Raw genomic sequence first — 12639 nt, 5'->3', positions numbered from 1 at the left:
ATTACATAGTTCATTGATCCGCTGAGGAAATAAATACCGCCTAAAACAACTGCATATTGCATTCAGCGAGACATTGGGTGTACTTTGAGAGCTTTTGTATAGAATCCGAATCAATTTGAGCCAAGTAAATATTTCATGCTGGGAGTTTAGCCCGGTTTAAACGGAGGCTATCAGTGTGTCATTAAAGGCTTCAGTTTGAGCCGATCTGTTTTCAGTCTAGAAACAAAATGACAGGGATCATGGCGGCATCTATCGCAGCATGTTCCTCGGAATTCGTTAACGGTAGGCTGATAAGACCGCTCTTCTTTTCGGCTAGTACGCCAGCTTACGGAGGCATGACATATTTAAGTTTCTCGCGATGGAAAATCAGTGGGCGCTAATGATTTGAGGATATGATGAAGGTTCCAACGTACACATGAAAATATGTCAGTGATGAATTTTCCTATACAGATAGTTAAAAAAATACTGCCGAAAACCACGTTTTCGGGTATTGTACGAATGAAGATCACCTCCGCTGTAATTCCTAGTGGCGCTGTGGGTAATTTACCAATAAGAAATAAAGTACCCTTCCATGAAAACCAGATTTGACGTCCTGTCAGGCTTCACATAGGCCAATGTCAAGATCCAGTGTACAATGATAGCCTTGTAGCGCAAACAATATGCGCCGAGAAATTGGGAAGTGAACGCCTTCAGTGCCATAGCCTATTTTCTTAGGTCACGCCAAAGCAAGCAAATATTGGCAAATTCATTGTGAAGCCGGCAGACTTCGTTTCGACACACGCCACAACGTCATCATCATCATCAATATCATCAGCATCACTTATACCTTCAATGGCCCAGAGGCCATTGCACGTTTAAGGCAGCCAGGCTGCAGCTAAGTTCGACTAAGCGCCTTTATTTGCGATATGCATTTTTTTGGGTGTTTGGCGCCTGTATGGCCAACTAAGCAACTACAGTCGTTGTCTCGTTTAGTCCTTGTAGCCACTCAGCGCATTGAAGCTTCACAGCTATATTCCGGAAAACTGCCCGATGTTCCTTCCTTATCAAATTGTAAAAATGCATTCTCAGGCATTTGCTTCATACAAGCGGCCCATGGCCTGCTACGTGCATAATGAATTCTAGGCTCGTCTTAAACAAACCGCTTTAGCGGCCTCGAAGTTATCGACGGTTAGCTATTGTTAGTATGGTTAGCGATACTGAACCGTCCAAGCAATAAATGCAAGCTTAAAAAGTTGGGCCCTTTTTGCTTTTCAGCGAAAACATCCACCACACCATAGTTCTCGCCTAGCACATCAATATGCAGGAGGTTAGTCTGAAGGAAAAATAGAGGGGTAAGACAGTAAATATTAAAATGAGAAAAAACCGACAGTTCTATTCGAACACAGTTCTGCAAAAAAAGATGTCCACACATTTGCCTGTGCGCTACACCACCGTTGTTGTTCGTTTTAGTTGTTTCGTAGCCATCCAAAATTCCCCACCATTTGGAAAATAAGATGATACTGTCGGCGTCAAGCCGTGCTGTTATACGCAACTTTCTTCTCACCATTGTAACGAGGCCCTCACCTCGTTTGGTGTGCCGAAGCCCTTATTCACAATCAGGTACTTCAGTAGACATTCAGAGCATTCGTCGCAAGTTTGTAAGACTAGTTGAAATTGCAAGACCTCCCATGGCTGTCGCAGCTTTACAGTAATCAACTGTCTCTCACGCTTTAAAGCGTAGCTATTTTTTTCACTTAAATAGGGGACGAAACGCTACATGTAGCGCCTTGAACAACTTATGAAGAGCCACATGCAGTGAGCAGTGATAACAGAGCCTGTATGAAGCTCCCCCTCTCGAGTTCCGAGTGCAGATGAGATACATTTACGTATGTAACCTGCAGGAGAGTATGCAATGTTCCAGCGAAAACAAAAAGAAATACTGGACAAAAAAAGCATAATATGCTTTCAAACACGACTTCCCAACAAGCGGGAGCACCGAAAAAGGTAATGGGAGGGCTTCGAACGAAGGATTAAGCCCTACATCCGTGCCAGTTTACAGTATATCGGTGCGCCTTAATGTCTGGTGCACGCGTCGCCTGCTAGGGTGAGTTATAAAGACACCTAATTAAAACACCACTTGGTTAGTGGCCACAAGAATTTTCCACAGTTACTTTCGTTCCATGTTCTACACCCGTCCAGCCATTTTAGCCTCAGACTTTTTTTTCGAACCTGAAAGTAGTCTGGTGCCTGAAAGTGACACCATCCACTCCTTTTCACATGGGGGACGAAATAACTAGTGCTGATCACATAATGCTCCACAAGGTTCTAGTTTATAGAGTTTAACGTGTCTCGAAGCGACTCAGGACAGAGCCACGACGAAGTGAAGGGCTCCAGAAATTTCTACCACCTGGGGTTCTTTAACGTGCACTGACATCGCACAGTACACAGGCCTCTAGAACTTCGCCTGCATCGAAATTCCACCGCCGCTGCCGGGATCCAACCCGCGTATTTCGGGTCAGCAGCCGAGCGCCATAACCACTGAGCCACTGCGGCGGGTATAATGCTCAGCAAAAAACAACACAACTACAATACGTAAGACAGAGAACAATACCCAGGTGGCCGAGTCCTAAAATAATTTGAAATGGAAAACGAACGCTAAACAATGTCAAGGGCAAAAGAACGTAACAGTAAGCTAACGGATGTAGTAAAAAAGTCATCGTCACCACAAATGCATGAAAGTGAAACTCAAAATTGCTTGCCAAACACTCATCGCACTCATGAACAGGTAATGAAGGCACAGCAAAGGGAACAGTGCAAAGCCATAACATGAGTCCAAATAGGGAGTGATTCTGACAGCGAAGAATTAAACTAAGATTAGTAAATCCAAGGATATCGCTGTCCTCTCGGGATGATCTCAGAGCCACAATTCCTCGAAATGTAACTCAAGCGCTTTCTATGGACGGACGCATGCAGAATGAAAGCTTTTGCACACAAAAGCCACTTTATCAGGGAATGTCAAGAGCTTCTTCAATCGTATACTGGAATAACCATGATCTGGGCATTCCAATGAAATAATTAAACGTGTGCTACATCAACAAGCGAACTGTATTCTAAGTTCGCTTTTAGATGCAAAAATATTTGCGAAAAGTATTACTATTCCATACTCGGAGCAATTACACCAATCAGGCCCAAATATAAAGTTTTGGTGATACTAAAAATCTTTTTTTTCCTTAAAGAAAACAGGACAATAAAAAAATTTTAGGTTTTCATTTATTCTCATCTGCAGATAGCTTAAAAATGCACCGTGACATCCGCCGCTGCACAGCAGTGGGCAATTAAAAGTTACGACTGCCTCAACGTTCATCTTAAAAGACATTCTCAAGTCGACAAACACAAAAGGAGGTTTGACGCTATCGCGTTTGGAAATTGAAGATATCCCTCTGCACACATAAATCGCAAGAATCTGTGGTTGTTGAACCTCTTTCAGTGCTAGCTAGAATGAACAAGGGAGGGAAAACCTCAGTATGCTTGCCAACATTTGGACAAGATGCTGGCGGGTTTTGCTTCAGTGCAAACGCGTAAGCAAACAGCGTTTGCAACATATCGGAAGGAGTCACATGCGTATCGCACCTTGACTAATCCGCTTGATATCGAGTACAGTTTGCCAACGAATTCATCTCTGGGCCGCAACTGAAGGCTAGAAAAACGATTCGCAATTTATTCTCAGCTCAGGCGAAAACCAGAAACAACTTGTGGACAGTGCCGTACGCGTGCTTAGGCCTCTGACCTTTAAGGTTGGCCATCGCGTTCTCCCTCTTCTTCAGGGTCTTCTTGTCTTGTATCTTCTCGTGGTCTTCCTCATCGCCGAAGATGTTCCGCAGTTCTCCAGTTACCTGCGTTAAGCGCAGTGTTAGTAACCACTCATTTTATGCATTTTCACGGGAGTAACAACTGCTTGACGTTGCTTCAAAGCCAACACTGCCAAACAAAGTACTATTTTCTCATACTAAAAGATCATCTGCAAAGGCAATCGCTCCGTGGCTGCAACGTATCTTAACGAAATCGCAATGGACGCTACAACTCTAACGGCACTGCTGTTCGCAAGCCATCGTAATTAGTGAAATCGATTTCTTTAGACACTCATTCGAAGGAATTCATTGCCGTTTCGTTAAAGAAGCTACGCCTCCTACCGAAAACAATTTTGCAATGTAACGGTCAGCTACGTAACCGTTTCCATAAGAACGATAGAAAAAATTGTGCGCAACAACATTTTTAGCTCTGTGTTGTTTTATTTAGCCATGAAAGCCGCTGGTTAGCACGGCTGGGCACTGCCGGTATTTCGCGTGAGCCCGTGCTTTACTTGATTCGCTTTTAAACTATGTAATTTAAGCATAACTCAATAAAGTAGAGTGTGAATCTGCTCGGAAGGCGTTTGTAGTGTACATCCTACAATATGCGCAAATGTATATAAAATTGTAAATATGTACAACCAATATGTATTGTTGCGTCTAAATATTATTTCTCTGCACAAAACCATCTTTCTTGTATGTAATATAGTTTGTTTTTCAATGTGTCCTTAACAGCGTAAAGTTATGTAGCCATTTGAGTCTCTACAAAACTGCCGCTTCGTAGAGGTGGTGAGGCTTAAGTGGTCACTAGGACTGCTTCTTTCTTGCCGCCTTCAGTTTTTTGGAAACAAAATTGAACTAATTGGTTGACTGATTGATTGATTTGCTTGATATCTAATGAAGAAAACAGGGTACAGCTACTGGAAAAAGGGGTGCAGACACAAAGTTAATGGGCGTTCGGTTTCCTGCTTTGATACACGCCTACGGGCCTAGTAATCAAAGCAATGAGGTAAAAATTGCCAGTGCGCGTAAATAAGTAATTACAAACATATTCGTAGCGGCAGTTTTGGTATCGGTTGGCGTCGGCGCTGAACTCTACCTTGACGTCACGGTCGACCTGCCAACCTGGACTACCATATCACTGATGATATCGTCGGCGTCCCCGGCAAACTCTGGTTGTTTTTGAGGACAACCACTGCTTTCGGAGACGTCAGAATAATGTGGGCAGGTATACCTTGACGTCACTCCACATCTATGGAAATGCTGAGGGGCTCAACGAGCAACATTCGAAATTCTGTTAAATTATGTTCCACTGAACGCCTGCGACAGAAACTTCCTAGAAGGCATCTCATTACGGCTATGAAACAAACCATATCATTTGTTTGCGTTCCAAATTTTTTTTTTGTGCCACTTTAACAGACCGCTTTTAGTGCTATTAGGCCCTCAAACCGTTTTTTCCGCTACCGTGTTATCTAAATTATGGAAACACCGAGCGTCCTGAGAGCTTTAGGCTAGGAAACATCGGAGCAAACCAAGCGTTTTGTTGCCGATTGCGCAACACGGATGGCATGACTGAGAGATACGATAGCTCGGCGCTGTTGTCAAGTTCGAAGAGGACGAAAGTTTGAACAACCACTTATGTGAAAATAACGTCTCAGTGGCAGTCGATACAATAGAAAAGATGGAGTCCTTCTTGTATACGACGATACCGCTTTAAACAGCAGGGACGAAAAATTACAAATGCACAGTACAAATTCCGTGATTTTTGGAAAAGAAAAAGTGAAAAACTCCTCCTTGAAATATTTCAACACAAGATGCAGCGTAGGATGCTTTTATAACGCAGCCTCGCTTCCAGTCCGAGCGGACAACACAAGAATACAGAGATCTAACCTTGTCATCCGTGCTGAAGCTACTGCGTTTCATGATGTGGTATTTCTTCTTGCTTCCACCATTGCTGGTCCCGCCACCCACACTTTTACCTTCGGCCTTGGCATCTGGCTTGTGGACAGTGGTATTGGCTGGCACCGTGGGCACCGCGGAACCTTTCCCGGAGGCCTTCTGTCCCAGTAAGTGAGGGGCAGAAACCGAAGGCTTGTGGTCTTTGAGCGAGAAGCCGGTCGGCTTCTTGCCGAACGCCTTCTTTGTCGTCTTGCGCCGGAAGAGCGGCGCTTCCTTGAGCTGGCGGCGCGTCGAGCGCTTCCGCTTCTCCTCCCTTCGCACCTGGACTTGGAGGCGCCTCTTCAAGGCCGGCACCCTCTTGCGCACGCCGTACACGGGCGCCGACGGTTCCATGTCTGCTAGAACCAGGGGGAGAAGGGGAGGGGCGGAATTCTCGTTAACATAACTTAAGGGCAGAGGGTAAAGAAATCCTCAGGTGCGTCGCAAAGCGCCGCGAATGTAGAATCAGTAGTTTAGCTCACCCTCGACGGTTGACGCGTGAAACTAAAATTTGCCCGCGATCAGGCTCCGGTATTTTTGTTTGTCACAGCGGTAACCGACAGTGGAGCGTCGAGTGGAAGCTCGTCGTCTGAAGCAAGCAGGGGGTAAAATGCCTATAGATGAGGCCGTGCTAACCTCTGCGGCACCATCATGGTATTGCCAAGAATGCTCGCACATGAACTGCCAGAACATCAACAACTCATGGCTACCGCAGACTTGAAATATGCTTAAAGTGAATGTTTTCACACTTTTGAGCACACTGCTCTCCAAAATGCTGGAGAAATTCTATTTAAACTGGCCGTCATATAATGATACTTGCTAAAGCATGTAGCTCGAAGGAGATCGCTGTGGCCAGATAAATGCTAAGTGTAATTGATCCGCAGCGTAGAGGTTGGTTTTCAGGGGGCGTTTCCAAAATGGCTACTTCCATGTTTAGCAAGAATAGGGAGACTATATCCACGGGAGCACGGCTGCCCCTTCTTCCACAATGAGTCAGCATATTAGGCAGTTTTATTACACTGTGCGTACAGGTGCGAAAACAAAAAGCATATGCAAAAATATGGAGTAATTCATAGTGCGCATGGGCCCAGCAATGTTTCAGATCGAGGTTTTACGCACGCTCGGTTTATGTACGCAATGTGCCAACATAGTTTACCGTTATTGGTTGTTGCTTAAGCAAAGATATAGCATTTCCAACATGGCAGCACGATTTCAAGCTGGACACCTCGCATTGTAGTTTATATTTTATTTTGGTTTTATTGTATCTCGGTTGATGAAAATCTAGAGACAATAAATTTGCTCTAGGTTTGTTTCGTTTCACGGTTCTGCCCTTCTTTGTCATAAAAACAAACGTTGGTTTATTGGCAAAAATAGTTTTCATTTTGAAAACCAGAGGGCACCACTACGGAGAAAGCTTTCCTTGCGTCTCTGTCTGAATACGCCGAAATAAACAACGACAGATGTGCGACATTATAGGCACAGAGGTCAGCACGAAGAAGCGTTTCGTGATCACCTTGGGTCGACATCAAGTTCCATTTTTGTTTTTCTTGGAGCTAATGATCATTTTTTATCCTTCGCCTCAGTGCCACATTACGTAACGGTCCGCAAAATTCTTGCGTTTAGCGTACATAATATGCATAAGCTATTATAAGACTGTCGAGATGTAAACTACAAGGAGGCCAAACTTCATGACTGAATCTAGTGAATCTCCAAGATTCGGAGATTGAACTGGTGGTTCCCTCTACCGAAGGTTGCCGAATGAGGCCAGCCACCCATCGTGTTAAACGAATCAACTGCAGCTTTTTGCTCTAGTAAACATTGCTAGAATTTTGTGGACGCTCATCAGTGACCTTGAGCATGTGCATCAGTAATTGCAACGCAGAATTCCTCGTGATGCTTCCCTTGTTCTTCACTGCTGCCTGCGACGCATCATCGTGCAGCGGCTCATCCTATCTGAAGGATTCTGAGGATTACATCAATTTAATATTATCAGTAATAATTGACTCTCTATCTCTTTCTTGCTATCTTGATGCTTGTCCGGCACCGAAAGACGGATTTATCTTCTGGAAAAAATGAATGTAAAAATATTCCCGCCAATCGATTTAAGCTCTTGACTTCCTTCCCGAAAAATGCAGTTCAAAACCAATTTAAAGTGAATAATAGCGCTTCATGGCCACTGGGATTGGCGCCCAGAAATCAATGTCGACGATTGCATATAAATTGCGAAATTTTCCGGTGATGGCTACAGCTGCATTTTGCTTTCTTGCTCTTGTACGGATTATAAAAACTCCGTTTCCGATAAAACAAGTCTCTGTGATTAGACACGATATATTATAAATGCAGTCCAACTTCTGTTTGTCTTCACTCTTTCTTAAAAAGTATGAATCGAGCGAAGCTCCTTGTTGAAGACCGCGAGAAGCGTCTACAGTAACAAAAAAGGAACGTACGAGAGCGACAACGGAAACCAGAGGAGCGCGGTTGCCCAACATAGGTAAAGCGTCTAATGTAGCCGTGCAGTGCGTTAACGAAGTAATACTATAATAATAACAAACGTTTAATGATGGGTTGTGCCGAGAGGTTGGGAGAAATCATATTAATAAGTCAGGGCAGGTGGACATGCGCAAAACGCTGGCATTTAGACTGTCTTGTATTGGTTGCTAAGTATCGTTTCCATGTTTGTGTTTCTGGAGATAATTATTCTTCTTTCAGACCAAGGGCGGAGCGTCAGAAATAACAGGACAGAATAACTGTAGCTGGAGGTTTCCTTTCGCATGAAACTCTGTGTACCTAGGAATCTGACAGGTAATGTTCCATATTTTTTTTTGCAATTAAATAAAGAATGACACGCCTTTAATTCAACTGCAAAGCTTAACGTACACTCGTTGTAGGAATGTGACCGGAAAGCGTCTCTGTTCATGCCGAGTAACGCCTGCTTCACGCCTTTTTTATCATGTGGCGAATATTTATCACACTTTTTATTCTTGTATCTTACCTACAAATGATGAGCGCAAGCTTTGCCCATTCAAATTGAAGTTGGCCTGTATCCATTGAATACTGCGTGCTGATGACAAATGGAGCCCTTTCAGCCAACACGGAGCTTTGATATGCTAGAACGGAGCAAAAAGTGAAGTACAGATGTCACCGCCACCGACGGATTTCGCAAGCAAAAGTCGGCCGCCAACCCTGACTTCTGGGCGCGGTTCTTTGAGTCTACAGTACACTGATATTCACTTAATAACGGTGTCACCTTCTTTTCGCTTAGGACACGACACGTTTGAATCTCTTAACGGGAAGGTTTTTCATTCAAATTTCGTAAGCTATTTATGAATTCTTTGCGCTCGGACAACGTAAACATAGCCAGGAAGAGTGACAGAACGAATTTTTACTTCGAATAAAAATTGCAGGGCACCTAATTTCTATTACCTTTGAATACGCGACAACCTAAGGACCTCGTTGTAACCTGCCGTGCAGGTGGCGTCATAACCTGCCGACACATTGCGAACAAATTGAGATGGGGCTTTTTCTCTCTGCACTTTGCCACCTTCCGAACGTGGCAGGCTGCAGGCGTCTGGTGGCAGCTGACTCTTCCGTTTGTCAACCTTGGCAGGTGCCAAGTGCGCTACATCCCCGGCGTTTCGTTTCACCGGGGCTCTTAGGCTATCGTGACTCCGGACTGAGTGCAAGGTTGTGATCTATCAGTGTGTGGTGCCCTGTGCACCCACCAAGTAATAGCCAACGGTCATGTGGAAGAGTGATCTCCCTTTGCTCTCTCCCCTTTCTATCTCTCCCTCCGTTCCTCTTCCCACGTGTAGGGTAGCTTAGCGGGCGTCGCTTGGTTAACCTCCCTGCCTTTCCGTTCGTCTTTCTTTCTCTCTCTCTCTCTCTCCTAGGCTATCGCAAAATAACTCCCCTGGTAGGAGCACGAAAAATTGGGGTGCGCTGTGAGCGCGGCAAAAATGTACGCCAGTAAACTACAGGGGAAGTTAAACGTCGAAGTAAATACCCACGGCAAAAGCGAAGCAGGTGAAAAGTTCATAGCATTAGCATGGGGCAAACATTACGAAGGATTTACTCACGGGTTTCTGAAATTATCTATACCCCCTGTGCCAAGAAAAGCACAAAGCATCTAAATGTCCAGGAAAAAAGGCTCATTGAATTTTCTCTCTTTAAGATGCTCTTTCAGGTTGTTTGGGGGAATTGTTCGCCTCACATGTCTTTCCAATTCCTGCTGCTGCTGCTGCAACATCGTACGAGTCAAACAGTCCGCGAATTTGAAGATGTTGCAGTGGTTTATAGTGATATGGCGATGAACACGTTATCACTCATGTTAGCTATCGCTGTAAAACTCGAGGATTTCCTAGACAATCTTGAGATAGCAGCAACGCTACCTTGGGGGATTGCCTGTTTACTTATAAACATGGAGGACGTCGCATCGTTTGCTCCCTGTATAGATTTTCTTTTACCCGAAGACGAAGCTTTTCTCGAACGTGAGCTCGATTACGATGGAGTTTGCGTGCAGAAGCGTCGCCTGAGTGAGGCTCAGTGAGGGCCTCGCTCTGTTTGACTTGGAAAGTCTCTTAAGTTATCGTTTCGCGAAGACGATCGCGGCTAGCCTCCTGATGTGTGTGCCTGGCTCTGACGGCAAGTACGTATAATTGTAGTCAGACACTGCCTCCAATGCTTAGCTGCTCATCGCACTACGCTTATACGGCGCTGGCAAAATTCACGTCGTCACCGGTATTCTGAGCAAAGTTTCACGCCCCACCGTATGCGACATTTTGGAGCGAGACGCACAGATTATCACGAGCGCACTCATTACCCGCGCTGTGCAGCTTCTGCAGAGGGTGGCTCACTTGCGGAGCGGGAGCCTGGGGGCTGCGGAGGTGCGGCTGAGCTGTGCGAAAATGTGTACTGAACACATCAATGGCTTGCCGGCGCCTCGGGGTACTTACGCCTTCAAACGCGACACGGCATTGCCGAGGAAGCGAGTGGGTTCACTCGTACCGCCAAAAGGATATTCGCGATCGGCTGAACGGCGTTGCGTTTTTGAGGGGCGTTTACAATTACGGTTCCAACCGGGAAGTGGTGTTCCCTTCAGGGAAGTCTTTTCGGTACTTCGGGCTCAAGCGTTACAAAGCTCTGCCTGATAGGCGGCAACCTTTCATCACTCACCCTCGAGAGCGATATAAAAATTTCACACCAACTCTGAAGGGTGTTCAAGTGCGAAAGCGTTTCCGACCAATTTGCAGTTCTGCTTCGTTCCTGCAACACACAAAACAATTTACTAGGCTCTGAACGCTGTATTTCTTTGTGGAGGTTCTTCAAGAGGCAAAACGTGACGGACTATACATGTATTAGACAGTGACATACCGTCTTACAGCCAACTTTTCAACTTAATCTCCTCCCAATACGTCATTCATGCATTCTGGAGCGTGGTGCGGTGGTGGAAAGCTTTACCAAGGACCTCCTTTATCCAGGAAATGCCTAGTGCCAGAGTGGAGGCGAAGAGTTGAGCGTTTATGCACTCGGTGTTCGGGTACATTATTAAAACCTACGAGCGGACGACGCGCCAGAGATCGCTAAGTCGCTACAGGCACTCTCTTGGAACTCGCTCTCTCTCTCTCTAATAACATAATTCCAGCCCATCAGCGCATGGTTTATGCCCAACACGTCCTTCCACCATGACCCTTCTCTTTCTTACTGAGACGCCTGGCTTATCTTGGACAAGCCTGATGACCTTTTGAAAAATAAGAGACGCCGACCAGTGAAAAAAGGTTCGTTCTTGACGTTTCTTGATGATCAGCTGGCACGTGCGGTGCGCACCCATGGAATTTTGAGCGCTTAAGTGTCGCGCTCAAAGTGAACTTCCTTCGACTAGTACCTTCGGGTGGCCCAGTCGGTGAGGCAGCATGGAGACTTGCAGCGCAAAAGATACAAGAATGACACAGACTCAAAAGAAACAGGACGAGTGCTGACGAAGGAGAAGAAGAGAATGTCTTCCTCTCCAGGAAAGTTTCCAAACTCGTCTGGGGATCATGCTTCTTCCCACTCTTTAGTCAAGAAAAAAAATCTATGCTTCGCTATAAGTATTTCTATATCGCCCACGGAGGATATCTCTCTCCCTAGATAAAACTTTCGTCTTGAAACCTAAGATGTGACATAAAACTGCCATCGCTCTCGTAATCTCTAGCAGTTATTCCACGTGCATTTCAAGCTTGTATACTAGTCCTCAGCGCAGTCGCTTCCTTGAGCACACTATTGCTGGTTTTGTGCAGCGCCGCCATATTTTTCCCACTGGTTTTTCAGACAATGAAAGCAACAGTACGTCAGTGGGTTGAACAGGCAAGCAAGGGCAAATTAAAAAGCGAAGCAGATGTATTTTATGTGCATAACCGAATGCTTAAATTATCAACGGTCCTGTGTCTTGCAACGGTGCTTATTTTACCTCTCGTATTTATACCGGTGAAACTTTGTGCGATATTGGACTTCACCAGAACGAAACTCCCTCACGGCAGGCACTGTGCGTTACATGCAAGCGGCTATATAAACTCCGAAATATGGCAACATTTTCGTATCCGAGGGTTGCACAAAACTGATGTCGTCCATTATTGGGTAATACGCGCAGCTAACTAAACGTTGCGGCCACAGTGGCCTAGAATATAAACGGAACATGTCACTGGTTGTCATTTCCTTCAGTCATATGAGTACAAAACGAGATCAAAATCTTCCTGGATCATATAAAATTTCACTCTTGGCTTAGATAAAAAAAAAGATCGCGGCGTAAAAATTACACGGGGCTAGGTGCTCGGTCGAAAGAGCAGAAACTAGTTCCAAATTTCGGTCGAAATGAGTGCACCACCACTGTCTAAAGGAA

At 45.1% G+C, this 12639-nt stretch overlaps 1 protein-coding gene across 2 annotated transcripts in view; it reads right to left on the bottom strand.

Moving 5' to 3' along the window:
• The window catches only part of LOC144124678 (uncharacterized), a 100613-nt gene that overhangs the window by 21255 nt on the left and 66719 nt on the right, over positions 1-12639 (bottom strand). Inside the window, exons 3-4 of one of the 2 annotated variants that reach the window (XM_077657510.1) lie at positions 5718-6124; positions 3767-3872 (exon numbers count right to left, since the gene is read on the bottom strand). In XM_077657510.1, coding sequence (XP_077513636.1) covers positions 3767-3872; positions 5718-6124 — 513 coding nt within the window. The remainder of the gene's footprint in view (positions 1-3766; positions 3873-5717; positions 6125-12639) is intronic. The other variant, XM_077657511.1, reaches the window with a different exon arrangement.

Source organism: Amblyomma americanum, chromosome 3 (assembly GCF_052857255.1).
Source record: "Amblyomma americanum isolate KBUSLIRL-KWMA chromosome 3, ASM5285725v1, whole genome shotgun sequence".
In the NCBI taxonomy this organism is placed as follows: Eukaryota; Metazoa; Arthropoda; class Arachnida; order Ixodida; family Ixodidae; genus Amblyomma; species Amblyomma americanum.
Note: the sequence above shows the minus strand (reverse complement) of the source record. Positions and strands in the feature narration are given on the sequence as shown.